General features: G+C 41.7%; 1 protein-coding gene across 1 annotated transcript; it reads left to right on the forward strand.

Moving 5' to 3' along the window:
• On the forward strand, nt 1–25,432 carry 7B2 (Secretogranin_V domain-containing protein 7B2). The gene is made up of 8 exons (XM_071598848.1): nt 1–102; nt 6,342–6,455; nt 8,101–8,240; nt 12,656–12,933; nt 15,423–15,557; nt 19,948–20,165; nt 23,326–23,373; nt 25,044–25,432. The coding sequence occupies exons 2-8, from the start codon at nt 6,369–6,371 to the stop codon at nt 25,113–25,115; spliced, it is 978 nt and encodes a 325-aa protein (XP_071454949.1). The 5' UTR covers nt 1–102; nt 6,342–6,368; the 3' UTR covers nt 25,116–25,432.

Below are 25,432 nucleotides of genomic sequence, written 5' to 3' on the forward strand. Positions count from 1 at the left end.
ACTTCTCCCGATCGATCACTTCAACCGGAAGCCTCCATCTTGTGGAATCTCTGTGGCATTCGCCAGCGGCCTCTCGCACTCTCGCCAGCAACAATAATAAAGGTAAGTTCCCCGGAGTATTTAAAATCTTCGCCAGCACCGGTCAAACTGTCTTCGCTTACTTCAACGAGGCAGGGTGCGTTGACTCAGCCCTAGCAAAGGCACCGCTGTCATTTATTAATTCGTTCCCTGATATTGACGTTCGCCAGTACCCTTCCCCTCGAAGGATACAGGTGGCCCGAAACGGGCTCGAGCCCACAGAATATCGCCGTGTTTTTCACGATTTCGGAAGGTAGCCTTTTTTTGAACCATCCAAAGGAAATCTAACACCTCTAATGTGATAATTAAGGTCGACAATTGGGTCCTGATATGTTACCAAATGTTGCGTACCTACATATAAATGGTAAATCTTCGAAAACTCCCTGTTTGTTGGTGGTTTGTGATTGAAATCGGGGTGTGGTAATGGTGCAATATGGTCGTATGAGAATGACTGCTTCCCATTTAAGGTTTTGCTAAAACTCGCACGATCGATTAATCAAGGTGTCCTTGGGAAGTATTGAGCCGTGCCTTTTTCCTTTGTGACAAATCATCATCACCATCACCCTGTCATCTTAGGATAATATTAATTTTTGAGCAGTGGGGGATTTTTGGAATCTGTTGGTAATCTTCGTCCTAATAGTATGTGGTTAAATAAATATTTTTGATATTTTCACCATTCAATTAACGAAATATAAAAACTTTGACTCTATAATAATACGCATTAAGTCGATAACATCACGTCCTGTGACATAATATCTGCTCTAGCTACTGTGAACGCGAACTGTTTCTAAAAGTATGGCCATATTGGCTACTGCGTTGTTTTGAAAGCGAGAACTCGGTGACATTTTTTTAGCCTAAATCGTGCCTGCAGTCCCTTGTGTTGTAGTCCCTTGATATCCAAAAGCAAGCAAACCACGTGAGAATGATCAAAAAGATCCTGAATCAGGGATTACGAAAAGATTATTCGATATCCAACTAATGCTGATTCAGGGTTCAAACCTTTTTCTGTATGCAAAGACGTATTCATGGCTATAAATTACTATGAGCAAAGGTTCATAATTTATTGTTCAATAACAGGATAAGCGAAGCATTCGTGGGGGTAATTTGAAAGCGAACTTCACTTCTGTAACATGAGCAGTTAGATGACATTAAAAATTCTGACTATGTGTGTGTATTTGCCCGAGAAATTTTCCATGATTATTTCGAGAAAATCCCTATGGAACTCCTATCTTGAAAAAAAATTGATGCTATGGCAGTTTGTCAGGGTCGGCGGAGCCTAGCTTAGTTGTCAAAGATGAAGTATAACGTATTTTTATCTCAGAGGGTGAATTTCTCGATTGGGGCACGTCAAGCACTTAGGAGCCACTCTCCCATCTATACTCTCGCACCGAATGCGTATTCAATGGGTATTGAACGCGTATTGAACGGGTGGGTCCACTTTAATGAAGAGGCTCGGTCGTATTGTACCAGTGGCATGAAAAAATATCAAGGGCTAAAGAGGTGGAACCTCTTTAGGATTTGTGGAATTATCTGGGCGCAATTCCAAAGGTCGAAAGAAAATACCAGTGATTCGTCTAAAATTTCTTCGATGATAAGGAGATGAAGATATTAGGATGTGATCTCATTAATTACTTTTAGGGGTTGGAAGAAACTGCGGGAGATGCCACAACAGTAACTTTTAACGGAGTTATCCGCTTATATGCATTTCAATGCAACAATTTCAGAGTGTAAAAATCATTCACCTGGGCCAGAAATAGAATCCGGATCAAAATTTCGAAGTTAAAAAGGTCACCTCGATAGCTTAACTGGCCTAAAGCACTCGACCGGACATATAGAGATCCGGGTTCGAATCCCGGTCAAGGGGAATAATTTTTACACTCTGAAATTTTTTCATTTACGCATGGGGGTCATCAAGACTTTCAATATGCAAAGAAAACTAAACAAGTACTGCCATTTTTAACGAAAGCTTCATTATGGATCTTAAAATGAGACTATATATTTTAGGCATTGTTAATACAAATCCTTCTCTCGCAGTTATAGGCAGGCATGCATATAAACTAATAATTTAGACTGAACTGCTTAAAGAAAGAGAGAGGTGATTCCTATAAGATTGTTGACGCCGAGAAAGACTAGAAAATAAATACCACTATGCCCAGAGATGGTTTTGTCGTAGAATATTTCTGATTTTCATGATCAGTAGATATTTCCAGTTGTTCGTGTTTGAAAATTGATTGCGTGGAATAAAATATAAAAATCATGTGCCGTAAGGATACACGTAATGGACCCATATCTTAATAATCAATCGTATAGAAGTCCCAGGTTTTACGTATGTAAAGCTCAGAATTCAATTAATTGTGCATACGCCGAAATGTTTTCGTGCCTGTTGTGTTTTCTAAAGATTAGATCCTTCGTACAATTAATTATTAAACGTAGATGTACAATTAATGGAATACAATATATTATAATTATAAGGTAATCTACCGGTTAAGGTAGGTTTTTGGATAGACAGCTCCAAAATAAATATTTTGTGACTCCTAGCAAAACACAACATCCTACTCTACATCAGGTCCCTCTTCATCTCTGAGTACCTTCTTCCTCCCTTCATCCCTTCCAACATCCCTATCCTGTTCCTTCCCTTTCCTCGTTTGCCCAACATTCTCCCCTCTATCACAGTCTTCAACATCCCGCTGCCGGTCAATACCCCCGTCATCCACTTTTCCTGCATCCATAGGATTTCACCCAACAAACCCCTCTCTTAGCCCACCATACTAAGTACTTCCTCGTTTGTTTTCTTCTCGGTCCATTTCACCTTCTCCATTCTTCTCCACACCCACATTTCAGAAGCATCCAATCTACGTCTATCCTCCTGCTTCAATGACCACGTTTCCGCGCCGGAATACAATATATAAGTAAATAAATTTTTATTTACCTCCATCTAGAGCTTGGATTTTTGGAATTGTTTATTTTGCTACATATATATATATATATATATATATATATATATATATATAATTGCTAAAAGTCATAAAAAGTTATATATGTATATATATATGTATATATATATGTATATATATATATATATATATATATATATATATATATATATATATATATATATATATATATATATATATATATTTATACGAGGTCTGTTAAAAAAATATCGCGAATTTTGCATTTTCGCGGTTTACACATATTTGATTTTAGATTTTTTGTGGCGTTATGTTGGTACTTATGTCCCTTATGCCGAAAAGTTCGGCCATTTTGACTGTTCAGTTAATTTTTTAGAGCTGGTTTGCTTGGACGTGTTTTGGCTTGTCCTCTATTTTTGCCTATTCCAAAAAATGGATCGAAGAATCTATTTCACATTTTGTGTGAAAAACGAAATTAAGTGCGCGGATGCATTCCAAATGTTTACTATGGCATATGGAGAAGCTACCTTGGACCGGAGCAACGTTTATTGGTGGTACAAAATGGTCTCAGAGGGCCAAGAAGATGTGAACGACGAAGACCGTCACGGACGACCAACAACAGACGAAAACATTGATGAAGTGAAGAAAATAATATTGGCCAATCGTCGAATCACCGTTACAGAAGTTACTGAGGACCTAAAAACTGGACTGGCTCGTGCCATTCGATTTTTACTAATGATTTGGGGCATGACACGGGTTGCCGCGAAATTCGTACCAAAATTGCTCAATTTCGACCAAAAACAGCAACGCTATGAAAACATTGCTAATGAGGTGTTGGACTCTGTCCGCGACGACCCAGATTTGCTGCAGAGGGTCATAACTGGTGACGAATCATGGATTCATGGTTATGACGTGGAAACTCCCTAACTCCGAATCATCCCAATGAAAGCTGCAGCACGAGCCAAGACCGAAAAAAGCGCGCCAAGTTCGGTCGAGTGTGAAAGTTTTTCTTGGGGTTTTCTTCGATTGCAGGAGCGTGGTCTGGCATCATGAGTGCTTGCCACAGGGTAGAACGGTAAATGGGGAATATTACCTGCAAGTTATGCGCAATTGATGCGAAGCAACTCGCCACAAACGCCCGGATTTGTGAAAGAACAAAAAATTGGCTTTTGCACCATGACAACGCCCCTGCTCAGACATCGTTGCTTGTGCGCAAATGTTTGGCCAATTACAGCTCACCAGTTATGCCGCAGACACCGTATTCCCCAGATCTGGCCCCCGGTGACCTTTTCTTGTTCCCGAAACTGGAGAGGCCCATGAAAGGACGACGCTACGCTGCGATTGACGAGATAAAGACTGCATTGAAGGAGGAGCTGAACAAGATCAAAATAAATGATTTTTTGAAGTGCTTCTAGGATAGGAAAAAACGTTGGCATAAGTGTATAATATCTAATGGGGATTACTTTGAAGGGAACAAAATAGATATTCATGAGTACATAAATAATTTTTGAAAAAAACGCAAAAGTCGTGATACATTTTGAACAGACATCGTGCATCTCTACCCTGCAAGCCGTCGCAAGGATGTGGAACAGAGGCCTTTAGGTCACCAGCTAAACTACATCTTCCCTAATATTTCCAAAAACACGGCTACATCTATTATAGTGGGAGTAAACAATTACCAGGTAGCATTCTGCCCATGCTGGACGGACAATTGACTCAGATTTATAAGTTTCATGCATCCATATAAATGTATTTTTATGCTCAACATTTCTTAAAAAGTTCATATGGGTGAATTTTTAACAAGCACTTGCAAAGTACGAGAAATTTAATGTAAAAAGTAGATGAAAAAATTGAAATTAAATTTAAAATTCTTCGCCTTTCCACATAAAACACTCTTATTACGACTTAGGTTTCGTTATGGTATAACATCATCAGGTAAAAATACAAGTCAAACACAGTATATATAGCTCTGGACATTCCTTCTCCCAGTCTGCTAATTTATCAATATTACCAATCCTCCTCTTCCGACCTCAACCAATCCTTGCTTTCCTCCCTCCCTCCTCTTCCTCTCCGTCCAGAGCTATATATACTGTTTTTGACTTGTATTTTTACCTGATGATGTTATACCATAACGAAACCTAGGTCGTAATAAAAGTTTTTTATGTGGAAAGGCGAAGTATTTTAAATTTAATTTCAATATGAAGAATTTCCACCAAGTGACGCCAGAAACTGTTTCATTTAGATGAAAAAAATTCACAATATTTATTGCTGAAAGCTAAGGCAGGAGTCATTTAAGGATTAGTAGCGTGAGGTGAAAGGGAAGAGGCCAGCATCAATATTAACCCACTCATGAGGATAGAGATCAAAGGAACAACAGTTTCAAGTTTCCGCCTACGGTCTGATTACTGATCTTTAACGGTTCGCCATGTGTCATCCAAGCAAGAATGGAAGCACCACTTGAAAGTCCGAGAGATTATCGAATATGGCCTATCGGCGTGGTCATCTGTAAAGCATTGATGCATAGCCATTCCCATCCCATTTAAAGTTATAGCATTGACCCTTTTCATCTTCCATAGAAACTGCGGGAGATGCCGCAACAGTAACTTTTAACGGAGTCATCCGCTAATGTGCATTTCAATGCAACAATTTCAGAGTGTAAAAATCATTCGCCTTGACTGGGATTCGAACCCAGATCCCTCAATATCCGGTCGAGTGCTTTAGCCACTTAAGCTACCGAGGCGTCCTCTTAAACTCTGAAATTTTGGGGCTTTTAAAGGAACAAGATGTTGTGACGAAATACCGTACATACAATGTCACAGGCATTCGTAGTCGTGCGCGAGGCGCCACAGTCCACGAGGTTAAAGCCAATTTTAAACACTTATGGTGTTTTCACTTTGACAAATTCCATAGAAACTGCGGGAGATGCCGCAACAGTAACTTTTAACGGAGTCATCCGCTAATGTGCATTTCAATGCAACAATTTCAGAGTGTAAAAATCATTCGCCTTGACTGGGACCCGAACACAGATCCCTCAATATCCGGTCGAGTGCTTTAGCCACTTAAGCTACCGAGGCGTCCTCTTAAACTCTGAAATTTTGGGGCTTTTAAAGGAACAAGATGTTGTGACGAAATACCGTACATATAATGTCACAGGCATTCGTAGTCGTGCGCGAGGCGCCACGAACGAGTCACAGATCCCTGCAGTCTGCTGTTCTAGAACAGTGTTCCAGATTTGCTATTACTTTTTTAAGTTGAGCGCCTATCTGAGAAACCATTGGCTTTCTCCTGGCATGAAATACGCCCCTAATTTCACTAATTTTTTGTTAATTGCCCGTTGTCCCTTCCGCGCAGGTCTCTGCCCAGGCCCCACGCGACAAGATGCTGGCCCTCCGCGTGGCGACGGCCGCCCTGGCGCTCGTCACGTTCGCTTCCGTGCCCGTGAGGGGATTCCTCCCGCAGGCGAAGGTGAGTGAACCTTGGCGGCAGAATGAGCTATTACGCAAGGGTAACACAATGGATTTCTGCTGCCAAAGATATGGTTTGGCTGCTAACAGCTGGGAGAACCTTCGCCTAGCTGTCAGCTAATTCAACCTGAGCTATAATCAATCAATTTAAGGCCTGGGGTTGAATTTTCTGGTTTTTCAAGTTTGCAGTGATGGACACATAGTTCATTATGAAAGTAATGTTTATGATTTTATTGAGCCTAACCGTGGCAACGCAATACAACCGGTCGGGAAATGTGGTGGAGGGTCTTCCCTTCCAACACAGCCGGTTGCCAGTTTATTCTCAGCAGTCCAAGCGCGAGAAAGACTTGTCTCCGCGTGAAGTGTGTTTTTCGACTTTGTAACACGGCGCGATGGAGCGTTCGCTTGAAGAGCGATACGCTATCAAGTTTTGCTTGCAAGAATGTAACCGAACCATTCCAGATGCTTCAAGAGGCTTTCAAGGACGACTGAATCTCAAGGTCACAGTCCGGGAGGCGGTACAAGGCACAATGTATGTATTTTTGGAAGCAATAGTGACAAAGAAAGCACGCCGCATTCTCAGATCTCACCGGGATGCAAGTATGTATCATTATTCGGTAAAAAGAGCATACTTGGGAGTGTGTTGGGTGTTTGTTTTGTTACCTATGCCCGCCATTAGCTTCTATTTAGCTAAAATATCAATTATGCAATGAGTTTGTGTTCTAATTTTGTATTCCTTCGACCTCCGCACCTTAATCATTATCGAATGAGGGAAGAAAAATTATAACTCCCCAATTCCTCTCTGGCAGAACTCGCATTTTAAAATACAGTGCTAATAATACTCCAGCTTCATCCGCGACTCACCTTTTATATGATCGATTTCTGACGGAAAATAAGAAACCCTTTTTGATGCGTAATTATGCATAGAAGTTCGCGAAAAGTGCAAATTTGATGTGAACACCATGCTATATGTAAAATAGCATTTTAGAACTGTGTGGGAAGCTGGAAAACTTGAAGATAGATATGGAAAAGGGTGGAATTTAAACGTGCTACTAGTCAAATTAAATAGCTTGTCCTAGGTGAATACATCTGATGAAAACAGAGACTGATGCACTAGGAAGAAGTTAACATCACTTCAGGGATTGGCGTCATGTTGGAAAGAATTGAAACGAAGAAAAAACAAGGTTTGGAAGTGTAACGGATATATCCCGATATTAAAGAGACAAGGAGAGCCTACTGGTACAGAGATACTATACAGGTGTATACCTGTAAGTGTATATGTCAACATTCACGGAAGCAGAAGAGGAAAGAGAAGAGCTTTGTGTACAAATGCAGGAAATTCTCCGCAAAGAGAAACTAGTTTTATTTATTTATTCTGCTCACTACCATTCTTTACTTTTTGGGTTTGGGAGACTATTCGGTGTGCCAACCGAAAGCGGAGCGGGGCGAGAAATTCAATTGCATTATTTACGGAACGCACCATGTAATTAAGTATAAGCATAAGTCTCCTGCGGCCAAAATGATATAGCGTAATTGACCAGGTGGTTCTTTCGATTAAAATAAGTCAATGTTAATATTAGTCCGTGTGAACCCAGTAGAGGAGTTTTGTCATGTATAACTAATATTGTTCTCAACCCTCCCTGCAGCTGGATGGCACCAGTGGCGAGTCTCTTTTCGGTGATGACCTCCTGAGGCAAGTGGTCGAGAGGATGGGGCAGGACTTGGCTGAGGCGGCCGCGGACGCTTACTTGGACATCCCATCACAGCAACGGCAGCAGCTAAGGGGGTCAGTGAACTTCCCCCGTGTCATCATTCTACCAACTGACCTTAAACTCGGGGCCCACGGTTATATTTTCATTTGGCCACAAGTTAAAAGTATCATGTATCTCTCCGAGTGTGGCTCATAAATACTTATGCTTTCGTGCTACTAGCCGGTGAAGTAAGATCTACGCTCCCATCTCCGTTTACCATCCCAATTTCGATCGCGCAATTAGTAGTAGGATATTCAGATGTCATGAGGTACTTTTCACAATATATTATCGGATCTTTTAAGTGCGCCTTTTCGCGCGAACGAATATTAATGGATGGGTACGCAACTACGAGTATAATAAGTGGATGTATGAAACGAAATTCCAGGGAACATTTTATATTATTTGTTTATTTAGTATATTTATATATACCCTGCAAGCCACCACCAAGGTGTGTGGCAGGGGGCAAACACACACCAGGCTAATTTTGACCCTACCGCGGTCGAACAATGTTATTATGATCCCTTATCGTTCGTGGAAAAAATGACATCTTAAATCTATCTGTTCTACACTTAATCGCTCTAATTTCCCTAACATGATCTCTCCTACCGTAGTACAATGGGAGTGATAATACATTTTCAACATCACTGCTAAAGAGACGTCCTTCCAATTTATTATACATCTACTTAATACCCCGCAAGTCGCCGCAAGGGCGTGTGGCGGGGGGTGAGGACACCATCCGTAATTAAGAAAGAGAAAAAAACCGCATGTAAAAGCCACTAATTTATACCATCCACAAAAAACATGGCATGCACTCATGCAAGAACACCTACACCCCACACACATGCAAACACTCAAACTACCAACTAACATACACATGTACCTACAAATATACCTGACATCTTTGCAATGTTTAATTTTGTTCCGACTTGTAAATTCAATGTTTTTAATATTTCGAAAGTGACTTTGGTTTCTTACTATTATGATTTCTGATTGTTTGGGGAAGGAATGAGTATTTGTATCTATCCGTACTGGAATGTATCTCCCTTATTTTATCTTTGTGGTCGGATCTACCTAAGTAGTGTGGGGGCCATTATAATTCCTTTAGTGTCATCGTTAAACTCGTTTGCTCTGATCTTTTCTAAGTCTAAGCCTTGCTTGTTCTCTTCGTGCTTCAAGTGACTCCCTGCCTAAATCCCTTAAGAGACCTGTCACACTTGTGTTCTTATCATAACAATTTTTAACGAATCTGGCGGATTTTCTCTGGACTTTATTGAACTCTTTTTGCCAAATTTTCTCCCAAGGATCCCAAATACTTGCGGCATATTCCAAATGAGGTCTTACTGGAGCGAAATAAAACCTCTTTTTTAAATTTTTCATTACATTTCCCCACCACCTGTTCAATGAAGCCGAGTTTCTTTGAAGCTGATCCGCATATTGTCCTGATAGGTGCTCTCCACTGAAAGCGTGGGGTTAGAACAACCCCCAAATATTTAACTTGATTGGCCGTAGTCAGTACTGAAACCTCTATTTCATAATTTATGTCACGTTCGCCAATTCCTTTGTTCCAGACTTTCAAAACGGCGCATTTGTCTAAATTAAGCATTAATCACCATTTATTGCACCATTTCGAGATTTTTTAATAAGTCTCTAGATAGTAGCTTGCGATCGAATCTTATTCAAGAACTATAATCTGTAATTTAACCTTCGATCCGTGAGTGATTCACAGCCTAGCTGCTCTCATATTTTGGATGCGCCACTAAGTTTATCGTGACAAAGTTTTACAAATCTAGCTCCTCTACGCTTTACGCGATCCAATTCGGCATTCAATCCAATAGCGACCTATATCTCTGTCCATCTAACCAGCATGGTTCGATATAATAACTACGCCTATCAATAAATGAGTTTCCCATCCAACAATTAATGAGTTTCCCAGATTATAATCACCTCATTATTTTGAGAAAGAGGGAGCGAAAGTATTTATGATATTCACTGTGGATTATCAGCTATGAGCACAATAGACAAAATATGTTTCTTTTGTGGGCGAACACAGCTCAGCATTTAAAGAAAGAAAGTAAAGATAACTAGGGATATATTTTTCACCTGAAACAGCATAGGATATTGTCCTAACGGAAAATTCAGCCACCCTTCTATCTATGGAATACAAGAAATGAACAAAAATGTTCTGGCCGCGTGGTAAGGCATGAAAATGACGCCTCTATTCATAGGTACTACGCCTGTGATTATAGGTGTAGTTTGTCTGGACGGGTAATGGGACAGCTGCATTTTCAGGGTTTAATGGACGTACTTCCATTCAATATGCACATAGTAATCACCAATTCATGCATAAACTTGTATATCCGTAATCATAATGGTTAAGACCAACATTTTTAAAACGACGTTTTTTCAAAGGGTTTCCTATTATCTAAGGAACCTCTTTTTCTCCAACTTGCATGCAGCAAAACATCACAGCTACCCTGCTCTCTTAATTCCTTCTTATTGTCCCATCACACACACACTATGGCTGAAATCTAGTGATTTCTTAAGAATGGATCAAATAGGGGCACTCCAATCAATACCGAATATGAGTGGTAATTTTGACGCCCAATCAGCAAAGTCCTTTTCATATACGTCACTCATCTGCCCACGTATCACATAGAATCCCATGTCCTTTCCTGAAACTCTGCATTAACCTATAATGAACCACGAAGTTTCGCATGCTTAATCCCTTCGCCACATGGAGAGCCCTCTTTTATAACATCTTTCTCACTAATCTCGTAGCAAACGCATCCTTAAACTTAAACAAAATACCTGGGCGTTACCCTAACTAACGCGCTCTCCTGGGTGAAACACATGCGGGAATATTTGGACAAGCTAACAAAAGATTAGGATTTATTAGAAAAGTCCAGGGTAAATTTGATAAAAAAGCCAAAGAGAAAAGTTATCTTTCTCTGGTTAGGCCTCATTTAGAAAATGCTGCAAGTATATGGGATCCACACGAAGTTGGATTAATTGCCGAATTGAATATCAAGCAGCGTAGAGGAGCTAGATTTGTTAGACGTTGTTATGATAAACTTAGTCGCGTATTCAAAATACTAGAGCAGCTAGGCTGGAAATCACTCATTGGAGCGAAGGTTAAATTACAGATTGAAGTTATTGCATAAGTTGGAAGGGCGTCCCTTTAGCAGTCAATGTCCCCATCGTAGGAGAGATCATGCCAGCAAAATTAGAGAGATTAGGTTTAGAAAAGATAGATTGAAGATGTAATTTTTTTCATGAGCGACAAGGGATCAGAATAACCACCTATAATCCTACCACGGTAGGAATCATATTCGGGTCAAAATTAGTCTGGTGTGTGTTCACTTTCACGAGCAAGAGGAACGTGGTTCGAATTGCCAAGAATGTCCTTGGTCATCTTGCTAAGGTTTTCACAATTCCAAATAAATTTCTTTGGAGTGTGTGAAAGGTGTGAGGACAGCCCAAGTGTTTAAAAGTTGGCTTTAACCTCGTGGACTGTGGCGCGTCACGCACGAATACGATGGCCTGTGACATTGTATGCACGGTATTCCGTCACAACATCATGTTCCTTTAGAAGCCCCCCAAAAGTTCGGAGTTTAAGAGGACGCCTCGATAGCTTAACTGGCTAATGCCCTCGACCGGACACTTTGGAATCCGGGTTCGATTCCCGGTCAAGGTGGATGATTTTTACACTGAAATTGTTGCATTGAAGGTTTTCACGTCCAACAGAGCACACCTCCGGAAACGTTTTTGACAATGAGAGAATTCCTGATGAAACAGTTGCATCCGAGTCCTTTATAAATAAATGCTGATTTCTAAAGAGTGTTTCGCCGACAGAGAAATTGCCAAAATAATGGGATTAGTTGTTTTAGGCGAAAAATTTTGGAAACCACTCATGGTGAGTTAAAAAAAAAGTTAGCTATTGAACACTGTATTTGTTCAGACATGGCTCTGGTCTCGTCACCTGAAGTGGCTGAGACCACCGGAAATTCGAAACCTAGTGAGTTTCTTTTCTTTTTTTGTATGTTTCCATGTTTTTGTCTTTTTCCACTTGTGCTATCTTCATATACATACATACATATATATATATATATATATATATATATATATATATATATATATATATATATATATATATATCAATTCCTTACTAATTCTGTATTCAAATTGGGATATGAGGTAATTGAATCTCAATAACTCCTTCATCACTCCCGAAATTGAAATCGTGTGCTCAGGCATTCTCACAAGTCTTGCTGTTCGTCTGGCATCCTTCCTGTTATCCCGAAGGGTCTCCCGTAACTGGCTCCACTGAATTGTTGACGTACAATGCGGACCTCCCCCTGGCCATACTCACTTCATTGCAATAATTCCGCCTAATGCGCGTAGTTACCATGTCCTAAGCCTGTGATTCGTTTCTGCGACGATTTGTCCACAGCTACAGCCCTTCCGCGCTGGCGTTGGGGTCCCTCAAGGTGAAGCAACTGGAGGCGGAGGCGGAGGCCGAGGAGGCAGCGGAGGCGGCGGCTGAGGAAGAGGCAGCGGAGGAGGCGGAAGCCGCGGCGGAGGAAGCGGAGGCGAGGCGGTTCCTGTCCGCGGGTGGAGGTGGACCTCTGGGCCAGGTTGGACCCCGCGGAGGGCATCCGATGACCCGGGACCGAGAGTACCTTCAGCACAGCTCCCTGTGGGGTGGGAGGCAGTACCCACACGGAGCAGGCAAGGAACTCCCTTTAAGGCGACAAGTTGTTACGATACATTCGGGCCTTCCTTTCGTCCAGAGACTGTACTTGGTCTACTTAACATGTGTATGTACGAGGACGATTCGGAAAGTAAGGTCTCCTATTTTCTGTTCATGACTATTCAAATTTATTCTAAACTTTGTGTACATCGTTGGAGAGATTAAGTATTTAGCTATTTTTCTACATATTCGCCTTGACAATCAATCACTTTTTGCACTTTGTTAGTAACCAGCTTTTTAATACTGGCGTTGCACCTTTCTCCCGCCGCGTTGCGAAGCGAACCGACGACTGCTTCTCCCATATAAATGCATCGACGATTAGTGGAAGTGTACGGTGAGAAGTGTATGGACATCAAAAACGTGCGGAAGTAGAGCAGGGAGGTTTTTGATGGCCGGGAAAACGTCCACGATGAGCAGCGGTCGGAGCGGCCGAGTTTACTGGAATCAACGGTGGCTCCAATTGACGAGATGATGCTCAATAACCGGAGAAAAACCCTTCATGAGTCAAAGGAAGCCCTTAATGAAGACAGTGGCTACTTCTCCGTGCAGAATATTGTATCGGAGGTCCTCGGTTACAACAAGGTGTCTCACCAAAAGAGTGTGTTTGCATCATGACAATACACGTCCACATGCGCCACATGAAACGACCACCCTACTCAATGTATTCGGCTTGGATATCATCAACCACCCTCCTTACAGACCGTTCGTTGCCCCCAGCGACTGACTACCGCTTGTTTCCCGCTCTCAAAAAACACCTTGGAGGACAAAAATTCAAGTCAGACGAGGAAGTGCAAGAAGCAGTCGTCAGTTGGCTTCGTGACGCGGCGGGAGAAAGGTACGACGCCGGTATTAAAAAGCTGCTTACAAGGATGAAAAAAGTGATAGATCGCCAAAGCGACTATGTAGAAAAATAGCTAAATGCTTTATCTTTCCAACCATAAACGCAAAGTTGAGAATAAACTTGAATTTTCATGAATAATAGGAGACCTTACTTTTCGAATCGCGCTCGTAATACTCCATGGTCTCCTCGGGCCCCGTCCCCTCTTATAATTTTTCCCTTTCCCCTTACACTACCCTCGCCCTTCCAGACCTGAATATCCCATTTGCTGTACCTTTCAGTTTCCCTTGCATTTATGGAAAATTGATGGAAATGAATCAGAATAAACAGCAGATCGTACTCCTTGGACTCTGCTCCCACGTCTGCAGGCGATCCGGGGTGTTCTGTTACCCCCGGTGACGTCCATCCTCGCCCTACCGTCTCCGGGCTCTCAGCCGACCATTGCTTATTCCGGTTTTCAGTCCCGCGTTTTTATAATTCTTCGTGTAATACATTTATTTCAGCTTTTTTTCAAATCAAAAAGCTAGACCCACCTCACACGTCGTGCTTTGTTTTACAAGGAAGAATTGGGAAGTAAAAAACTCCACGACGGCTTATTCCAAACATCAGTTCATTCGCACTAGTCAGCAAAATCATTTTAATGATGCAACAAACGATCATTAATGGTCTTCTATTTTATGTTGGCTTGCTGCGTGAAATCGGATGTCTAAAAGACAATCGTTTCAATAGGGTCTAATGCAATGATGTCGCGGCATGCTGAATACGACTATCCATGGAAAAAATGGACAGTAAATTTCTTTGCCAAGCATTTACTGGAATTCGACCACAGCAGCGATTTTTTCCCTGAGATGTTGAACATACTTCCAAAAGGATTAAAAATGGACGCTCTCGAGCAATTAGAGCTAAGAAGGCACTTGGCAAACCCCAACACGACCCTTTGTAATGAGAAATTGTTCCCATACCCCTCCCCACTCCTCTCCTAGAAACTAGACTGAAGATGGTCAAAAAAACCCCTCAATGCTCCTGAGAGCCCACACCCCTCTCAGGCCCTTCCAACCCTACCCGCCCCCACTCTGTCCTGAGGGTATATATTCTGGCAGTGTCTGTTTAGCAAATTTGTACCTGATGGTGCAGCTGGTCGGTGAAACGCGTTGTACTATATATTAAAATCTGTGAAAAAGTACAAGTCTTTCTTTTTAGTATGGACAGTAAATTGTCCAGAAGCATCCACTGCATATAAATCTTAAATCTCTCGCTGACCAAGCATTGTACTATGCTAATTATTAGGTAAGCTAATATTAAACAGTTGTGATTTGATCATTAATCCACAGCATTGAGAGCTCATTACTTATTTTCCACTGGATATGTTGTTAGTCGTATATTCTCAACCACCGCGCGTTTATCTTACTCCTCCGAGCCTTTTGATATCTTAAAGAAATGAAAGATGCTTGATTTTTTCCGGGAATTACCGGAATTTCCCGTAATTCCCGGTTTTCTCCGGTTATCTCAGGCCCTTGGGTCGATGCTGCTAATTTTCGCTGAAGATTGGGAAGTGTTTCTTTGCAAATTTTTTTCATATGAATGTAAAAACATTTAATTGAACCAGCATTGTTTTTTCAATCGTTATAGCAAGTGGCGGACCAATTCCCGGAAAGATGCGTCTCAAGCCTGCGGGAGTGGGTGGGGGTCGGCCGGATTCGAAGAGCGACGCTGTCCTGCCCGCGTACTGCAATCCACCAAATCCATGCCCAATTGGATACACGGGTGAGTTCAGATGGATCGTTTTTAACCTGTAACAAATGCGATTGTTTAGGGACCCACTAGATGACCCACCTTAATTCCGGGGTGGACTTTCTCCCTACGTACAAGGTGTGATCAAAAAAAGGCAGGACTGATTTTATAACTTGTTTATTTCGAAGGATATAGCTTAATCGAACTTGTCGCCCTCAAAGTACATGCCTTGGCTGACGACACACCTTTGTCAACGTTTCTTCCAGCTCTCAAACCCTGCCTGGTAAGACGCCTCAGGGGTCCTCTTCAGGTCCGCCGTACAATTAGTATTAATGTCCGCAATAGAGTCGAATCGGCGCCCTTTCAAGGTTGATTTTAACTTTGTAATAAAAAAAAGTCTGATGGAGCCACGTCTGGAGAGTAGGATGGCTGCAGGATCACAGAAGTTACGGTTCTGGCGAAAAACTCTGTCACTATCAGCGCCGTGTGATCCGGCGCGTTATCGTGGTGGAAACGCCATGCATTGTTTCTCCACATGTCCAGCCTCTTTCGGCTCACTGCGACCCTCAGCCTCTTTATAACTTTTAAGTAGAAATCTTTGTTGACGGTTTGACCTTGAGGGACGTATTCGTAATGAATCAGCCCTTGCCAATCGAAGAAACACACCAGCATGACCTTCACATTGGACCGGGACATGCGAGCTTTCTTTGGTCGTGGAGAATGAGGACCTTTGTCTCAACATCATTACCGTAAACCCAAGTTTCATCACCGATTACGATGGTTTTAAGAAACTCTCGGTCGGCATTGGCTCGATTTAGGAGTCCCTGACAAATGTCCACACGTTTTTGTCTCTGTTCATCAGTCAGCACCCGCGTGACGAATTTTGATGCGACACGCATCATGCCCAAAATGTCTGTCAAAATTGTCTGACAGGATCCAGAACTAATGTTTACTTTCTCGGCAATCTCCCTAACGATTAAACGGCGATTTACCCACACCAAATCGTTCAATAATTTGACGTGGTAGGGATCTGGCGAAGTAGAAGGCCGCCCCGTTCGCGAATCTTCACCTGTCAAGGTCCTACCCGATTTAAAACGACGGTACCTTTCAAAACAATGGCTTCGACTCATAGCTTCATTAATAAAGGCTTGCTGAATCATTCCAAATGTGTCCGTAGCACTTTTGCCAAGTTTTAAACAAACTCTCACGCAAACACGCTGTTCCTCTAGCTCCTTCAGTTCTGCCGTTGCACGCGGTGACGAACAGGTTAAGACACGTACCGCTGCTGCTGCGTAGCGACTCGACGTAAACAATGTCACACCTATCGTTTTAGTCGTCAGATGCGTCGCTAGATGGCGCACCGTGTCTCATTGCGATCCGCTGAACGGTTTGCGCAGAATAAAATCAGTCCGGTCTTTCTTTGATCATACCTTGTATTCGAAAGAACATTGCGTGGTCCCAGACGTGTAGACAGACGTTTAGAAGGAATTCCATTAGTCATTGAGTCGGGGTATCGCTGCCCACCCGGCCATGCAAAAAGGACCATTGGAAATATAAGAAACTGAAAGGATGGTCGGCACCCCACTCCTCCGTACTCCTCGGCACTATCCAATTGCACTCTTTTCAACTTTGATCTCTCGTTCTAAGTTCCAGGTTTTCTGCTGAACCTTATTCTCATTACCTTTCTCTGTACATCTATATTAGGTTCCTTACTTAGTTCGATCTCCTTTTCCACATAAACGCAACTCTCACGACTAATGTAATTTTGTATATTGGCCAACTTGAACCTACTTCCTTCCCCAATGTACCCTCTAAAATCCCTTCTTAACCTAAAATGTATATGACATCTTCATCCCTTGATCCCATGAACACGATACGCTAGCTCCCTTCATTTTTTATTTTAACTCCTTCATCTCGGTCTCTTTTATACCTTCTATTTCTTACTCCACCATCACATTCTACGTTTTTGACATCCCAAATTACAAATTCAATAACTTCGTCCACATTTAACACACAAACTATCAAAACTCCCTTTACTTTAACAGCTGCCGCCCGTCACACATCAAAGGCTCCATCCTCGTTTCCCTATCTATCCGATGCCACTTTATTTATACGATAGAAATTCCTTCTCCCCACGAAAAAGTACTCCACTACAGTACATGACGCACTAAAAAATCCTATTAAGCTTAAATGGAGGATTTTTGCATGCAAGCAGGAATGAGAAATGATGTGAGAAGAAATTTGAATTAAAAAATACACTGATATTTTTGTACTGATGAACGTGGGAATCCACACTCGCCCGAAAACGGGTGAATAAGTAAGATGCAAGTCGTCCCCCTAAATCGCCCAGCAGCATCGTCCCCTTTTGGGTGGTCAACCGAAAATGAATTGGGCTAATTTGTCTCCCATTAGGTCTTTTATACCTAGCGAGGCATTTGAAGAGACTGATTCACAGAAAAGAAGAAAGATCACTCCAGATGAAGATCAACCAGTTCAGTTAAATGAAGAACACAATGTACAGGGTTCGTCCGGAAAATAAGTGTACTGAGCTCAGGAAAAAAAATTTATTACACTTTTACATATCTTAAGCTAATATTCCTCAAAATAGGACCCTTGTGAGTCGATACACTTGTTCCAGCGGCGTTCCCATTCCTGGAACGCTCCCGCGAAGGCATCATCGGGAACCTCTCGAAGACTCGTCGTCGACCTCTTCTCTGCCCTCCACGAACATCTTGTGCCACCGAAAGATCATGTTTGTGGACATGGCTGACTCCCCGTAAGCCTGGTTAATCATACCGACAGTTTCGGTAGACGATTTCCCAAGCTTTACCGCAAATTTGATGGAATAACGCTGCTTCGGCATCGCGTTCCGTGACGTGGGTCGAGCGTGGAGGTTCGCGTTAACAGAGCTCCTCACTACACCACAGCTCAGAGGCGACTGCCTTTTTCAGCGTCGCTTGCCAACATACCCCCCTCCAATCGCAGCCCGTCAGAGCGGTGCTGGGCGCGCCTGGAGCGGCGGGAAAAAATCAGTAGTCAGTACACTTATTTTCCGGACGAACCCTGTATTTTCCCACTGTTCTTTATTTTGGTACTACTATGCCAATACTACTATTTAGTATTACCAAAATAAAGGACAGTGGAAATATACATTGCATACTTCAGTTAATAAACATGAACTTCCACAAAGTTAAGCCAGAGACAATTTCTACGAAGGAAATGAGGAGGAATACCTCCCGCATCCATACAGCCTTTATTCCGCTAAGTAAATCCGTGGAATTGGGAATGAGGGCGACATTCTCATCCCACGCCTAGATTAGTATGCCCCACGCATTGGCTGTGCTGAGTGACGTAACGCGTATCCGAAAGTTCATGGTGAGATTGAATCTCCGATTATTTAGACGGCGGTGCTTGGGGACATGCGAACTCACTTCCGTAAGGCCAATTCAATTTGCTCACAGCATCTCTTTTGGATTTATCGCCATCTATGTGCAACGCATAAAATACCCAAAGGCAAGCGGGCTGGTATCATACAACAAATGGTCAAAACGTATGCTGGGGACCTCAAAAATGTATTTCTCTCAAAATCCCACAGTCAAATTTTTTCATTAGCACTGTGCTTCCTTCTGTATTTGGTAAGAAAAATAAATAAGATTTACATCGACATTGGAAAAGGTTTTCGACGTTAACTGCATGAGTTGGCATTGGACGATGAAAAGGAATGAAAAATATCTTGTACAAATTTTTTCACATTTTTTTAGGCTTTTTAGAGCAAAGCGAGATTCTTTGGTCGTTTCTGTACACTGTGTTTGGCGTCACCCCCTATTTTGGTCGAGAACTGCCCAATGTACATTGAAGAATATTTATTTATTTAACTACTTGATTGGGGTGAGACTCAATATAGTACCATCCACCACACAACCCTTGTACATTACTATGAAAACAGTGCCTAACTTCGATACCCTAAAGATAGAAAATCCACCCAGGTGGGACTCGAACCCGCGACCTCTGGATTGACATGCAAGAGCGTCACCCCTCGGCCACCCAGCCGGCAAGGGTGCGTGTAATCACCGACTCTGTTGCGGTTGCTAGAGTATTAGCTTCCCTCCACGAAGTCCCGGGTTCGAGTTCCGGCTGTGGCACGACTTTTCAGAGATATCCCGATCCTTACTTGGGGTGCCATATGGAGAGCACTTCAAGTTGTAGTACTTTCAAATGAATGACCCATCGGAGCATTAAACTAATAAAGTAGGCTAACGCCATGTTTCCCTCATCCCCCATGCTTCCTCCTCCTTCATATCCTGAAAATGCTACCTTTACAAAATTACCCACACACATCCCTGATGGCGCAAATGGCAGCCACGGATAACGGTCGCCTCCATCCTCATGAATACCGCACACGTATTTCGCTTGACCGTTTCAGAGTCGGACGGCTGCCTCGAGACGTTCGAGAACACGGCATCCTTCAGTCGGGACTTCCAGGCCAACCAGGACTGCATGTGTGACTCGGAGCACATGTTCAAGTGTCCTGGATCGAGGGACGACGGGGGCGGGGACGTGACGGCTTCGGCAGCCGCCGGTATGGTCGCCGCCGGGGCAACCGGAGGCGGATCTGAGGAAGGAATGGCGAGCGGCGATATGGTGAGGAGAACGTGGTGTCGACTGCGGAAGGTCATTCGAAGTGGGTGGGGTTGGCAACTGGAAAGGGACCGGACAGTATCTGTGAGCCGGGGAGGCGAGATCCATCCTAACAACCTCTTCCTTCGGAGGGTGGTCTTCCTTCGGACGACTTCTGGAGAGGAGCCGGGAGGTCGACGGGCAAACGTTTTGGTTACCGAGTTGAGGGGTCATTTCACTGGCATTCAAAGAAGACAGAATCCAGTGCTTCCTTTCTTAATCCCGTCTTATCACCCTGGCTCGCTTGATTCCCCCTCCTACCATTGGGTTTCTTACATTAGTCGAGAGATTAATGAGCGTCTGCTGATGAAGGCTATGCCATTCTTAAATCGTAAATAAGGCGGAGAGGACAAGAGAGGGCCGCCAAATGATGATTTTCAATATTTTTCAGCACTTTCCTCAAACCCAATCTTGACTTTTCGTGTCATGCTATTTCCTGAAAATTCATTCTCTTGGAATCGAACACTATGTTGACGCCCAGGGTTACCTGAGCACGTCTATTCTATTGTATGTTGAAATCCACGAGTTGCAGCATAGCCTACCCAAATGACTACGGACTAATTTTGTCTTAACTGCTGAGGTATTGCCATGATATTACCATGGGAGGTACTGGAAATAATATTATGCATCATATGCATGCAATTAGGAATCGAGCCCTTTGATCAGTAATAATCATTTCGGGAATGTAACTGAGTTTATTTCACAGTACGTAATAGCGTATTAGATAAGCTTTTTTGTTTTGAGATGCATAAAAAAACTGAATGAAGATATACATTTTCGAACCTTGTTTTAAACTACAATTTCATGCATAAATGCAATTTTAAATGTTTAATATTGCAATGCCATTTGATATTTCACAATTTGGTACTTTTTAAGTATAACCTGAGCAGCATTTAAATCCTTTACACAGCTTTATATAGTTTCCAAGGTTTGAAGGAATTGCAAAAAAAGGAAATCTCTGAAAACTAAATTTATTTTTGATTAATTTCTCATTAGGAATATATGAGATGTAGTATTTCTGTGATGGTTCTTATTCAGGTCCCAGGAATTAGAAATATTTTTAATTAATTAAAACGGAGTTATTGCTACATGAAAAGATGTCCAATCAAATAAGTAGGAAGAACAAAAGAATTCCAATAAATAAGAATACAAAGATTTGGTTCCAGAATGAAACACGCAAAACCATTCTTTTTATACTATTGTGAAAATAAATTTACTTATGCACTCTTTACCGCTGCTCTATCAATATTGTATTAAATTCATGCGCTGTTCTGCAAAATGTGGTAATTGCTGTGGTTATTAGTTTTCACACAACATTATTACAATGCAACAATTGCAGAGTGTAAATATCATTCGCCTTGACCGGGATTCGAACCCAGATCCCTCGATGTCTGGCCGAGTGTAAGAGGACGTAAGAGGTCGCCTCGATAGCTTAACTGGCTGAAGCACTCTGCCCGGCATCGAGGGATCCGGGTTCGAATCCCGGTCAAGGCGAATGATATTTACACTCTGAAATATTTTGCATTGTAATGCATATTAGCGGATGACTCCATTAAAAGTTACTGTTGAGGATTATCCCGCAGTATCTTGGACAACATTATTATTTTGTGCCATAGCAGAAACAAGACTTCCTTGACGTCTTCCTCGATAAGAAGTATCTCAAAAGTGATTTGAATATTTTGATCCGGTGTCTTAATTTTGATTGGTTTAAACACACAATAAGCAAAAATGTGTATTAAAATTTCCGGGAATACAGAAATATATCAATTAGAATATATAATGGTTGGGAGTTGATATGGTATACCTTAATTTAGCACCGATGAATTTCCATGTAAATTTTAATAGGGTGACACTGGGAAGGCGGCTGGAGGTGCGATGTCCATACGCATTAATCGGAATGGTAAGCAAGAGTATCAGCAAGCTGTTGATAAAATTATCAGTGAGGGTAGGCAGGTGTGTGCAATGCAGGAAAAATATGAAGAAAAAGGCATATCCAAAACCATTAATGACACTAAAGAAACAGTAACTTTAAAAAATAACAAGAAAATGGTAATTTATATTAGTTCTGATTAAGAAATGAATAAATTAAAAATTAATAAATCAAAAAATGAAATTAGAGACATGTAAAACATTAAGACAGTCAACCATATGTGAGGATAATAGAAAAATAAGTTTGATTTCGCACCCAGCTCAAGTAGTTCTCAAGATCATCCATGGATAGGAAGGGAAGTGATCACTTGGGGAATGACCAGTTTGATTTCAGAGAGGGGAAAAAAAGATACAGCTGATTTTGCGTGTTTTTTGATGTTTTGTATGTGGCGAAACACCCCCTCGGCGTTACACACCCTCTCGGCGGCTCATGAGATATTATGTAGAGTTTTATGAAGGGATAGGGACACGTGACGCCATAAAAATAATGAGATGAGCTATAATAGAGCAATAGGGATGTATTTGTCTGTTACGCAGTTTTTGAGAAGGCGTTTGAGGGAGTGAAATGATTAATAAATGCATCGCAGGAAACAGGAAAAGTTTGGAAGAATGGGAGGATTGTTCGAAATTTGTACATTTTATAGAAAGACTGCCCAGATACAAGTGGCGGGTGGATTGGCGGAATGGGCAGCGTTAGGGGTACGACAGGGATGTCAATTATCATCCGTGATTTTCAGTGTAGATGTCGAGGAAAAGGCTAAAGAGTCATGGGAAGAATTGGAGAGAGGAATAAAATTCGGGGGTGTTCCATATTGTAAATTAGATTTGCAGATGATCGAGTTTTAGTAGTAACTTCTTAGAACGTCCTCTGTTCCAGGTGGAGCCATTTAAGATGAAATTCAAAGCAACCTTGTACATTTTAAAGCGGAAAATTCTCACTAATAAAGATTTTAGCGTAATTTAAACGGATCCTGGTTAGATAGTATGAGACCTGTGCTGTTAAGAGAACTGAGAGGGGGGAAAGTTATCAAACAATACAATCCATGTATCTTCCAGTGGAATTGAACCATTTAGCAAAAAAGGCATATAACAAAAGGCATAATTGAATCAATGTTGACCATAGAAACACTATTTGATCATTCTTTGGGCTTTAACTGTAGTAAAGACAACTATTTAAATCGCTTTCCCTTTACAGGTGGAGCAGCACAAATCATTAGTTGCGAAAAAATTCCACGTGAAAAAGGTAGGTTTATATATGTATATGTGTATAAATGTATTTCTCAAATATCATACTTGATTGTCAATAGCCATCTATCCATTTTTTGTAAGTCATGTTTTCGGTCTTACTAAAAGGATCCTCCGTCCAAAATTTGATGTTCGATCGCCGTGGATATTACGAATGAGCTACGCAGTATGCTTCATCTCAGAAAACAATATTGATTATCAAAACAAGGCTATAGGAGGGAAATCGAAATTTGCCAATTAATTAACGGCTGCTGCAACAACCTAAGTTAAGTTTCATTAATGAATTCCTAAAGAAAAACCAGTGGGTAAATTGATTTAAATTGTAATATACGAGTGCAGATGTTTCGAACGCAGGGTGATGTAGCTGATCCAGGCTTCTCAAAAGAAAAATCCAGCTATTAATGAAATTGCTCCATCGTTCATTGGTGTGTGGATCCGAAAATCGAACACACAACGTTGTGGTCTGCATAACAATCACTTCTCAAGTAGCACTTAACATTGTTACACTTCGGATTTAGCGATGTACCTAACTTTTCAGTTGCCCCCTATTTCTAGCCTCCTCCATTCAATCTATAATACCTAATCGTATACTCATATTTCCATTGCAAGTGAGAAGTCTCCCTTCAGCTAATGTCTTCAACATCTCATTGTCTCCTTATACCTACATAACTAGAGGAATCTAGAATTTTATGAATTCTGTTTCTCCCTTAATTCTGACTTTCAGTGGTCATCCCAGTCTTTATCAGTACTCTTCCAAAGCCTCATTCTGACGGGGAGAATCCAATTGGCTCTTAGACGGCAGCCGTTAATGCTCATGGTGACGCGAAAGGAATGACTCACCCAAAACAGTTGACATACCATCCTAAAATATGGCTAAAACAGAAGAAACACTCACCAGTTAACATCTCCTGAGCAGCCCATTTGACTAATCACCTCCGTGCACAAATTCGAGACAAATAGGTGATGATTGCGGCGCATCGAAACCATGGTCGCGAAATATTAAATCTTTACTGTGGAAATGTTAAGTTTCTTTTTTATCCTCATAATATAAAAATTAGCTTGGACTGAAAATATACAGGCACTCATTTCTATGAATGCAAATCACAAATGGCTGCACTCTACGTACATCGCTCAGGGTTCGAATAGCTTGAGCGAGAAGCTTCCTCAGCACTTAATTAGTCGTCGGTTAGGGTACAAGAACAGCGTGGCTTCATCCTGACACAAGACCTAAAGGTCACCTAGCACCTCCCGCCACACGCCCTTCCGGCGGCTCGCGGGGTATTATGTAGATATCCTTTCCCTCCACTCGTGCGTGGCTTTGCGTAACACCCTTGAGGGATGATGTGGTGAGATGGATGTGTATATAGAATGCAAAGTAGCGTTGGCAAGGGGCGTGGCAGTTGATAAGGGAGGCCCGAGTGACGTCGAGTGATGACGAATTCAAGAAACTTTAGTACAATTACTCGCTGTGATTGAGATTTATTCCCTGTTTTACTCTACTGAGATTACTCCATCATGTTTAAGATTTAAGACACTTGGGTTGGTGGCTCTCCGATAAGTTGTGCCAAATGCGACGAAAGTTGATGGAAAATACTTGGACACCAAGTGAATGTTACTTAGGCATAATTGCGACATAAATAATTAATTGTGAATTATTTATTCCTTCAGGATGGGAATCCGTTTCTTCGCGGAGAAAAGTTGCCGGTGGCAGCGAAGAAGGGGATCAACGTAGGCTATTGAGCACGGATGATTTTCCATGGCAACCACACCTGTTTCCTTCAAAACGTTATGTATGAAAAGAATATAGCCATAATAAAAAATTTGCATCTGTAGAAAATAAGTACATGACACGTGAATATGACCGCGGAATAAAAAATGTACAGTGCCATCAAATCTTTTCTTCTCAAGTAGGTCAGTTTGAAGCAATTTCAACGCATCACCGGAAATCATGCACAAAAAAAATACCACAAATTATACAAAGTATGTATTCACATTTTTCTCATTATGAAAATTGTATTTGTGTTATAAAGTTAAAATAAATGTTATTTCTATATGCA

This window comes from Hetaerina americana, unplaced genomic scaffold (assembly GCF_022747635.1).
Source record: "Hetaerina americana unplaced genomic scaffold, ioHetAmer1.1.p SCAF_10, whole genome shotgun sequence".
Taxonomy (NCBI): Eukaryota; Metazoa; Arthropoda; class Insecta; order Odonata; family Calopterygidae; genus Hetaerina; species Hetaerina americana.

What these genes read in the sequence shown, in the direction of transcription:
- 7B2 (XM_071598848.1), top strand. Translation starts at nt 6,369, where the DNA reads ATGCTGGCCCTCCGCGTGGCGACGGCCGCCCTGGCGCTCGTCACGTTC. An exon ending in CAACGGCAGCAGCTAAGGGG is followed by an intron (nt 8,241 to 12,655) that starts GTCAGTGAACTT and finishes ATTTGTCCACAG; the next exon opens with CTACAGCCCTTCCGCGCTGG. An exon ending in GAATGGCGAGCGGCGATATG is followed by an intron (nt 20,166 to 23,325) that starts GTGAGGAGAACG and finishes TTCCCTTTACAG; the next exon opens with GTGGAGCAGCACAAATCATT.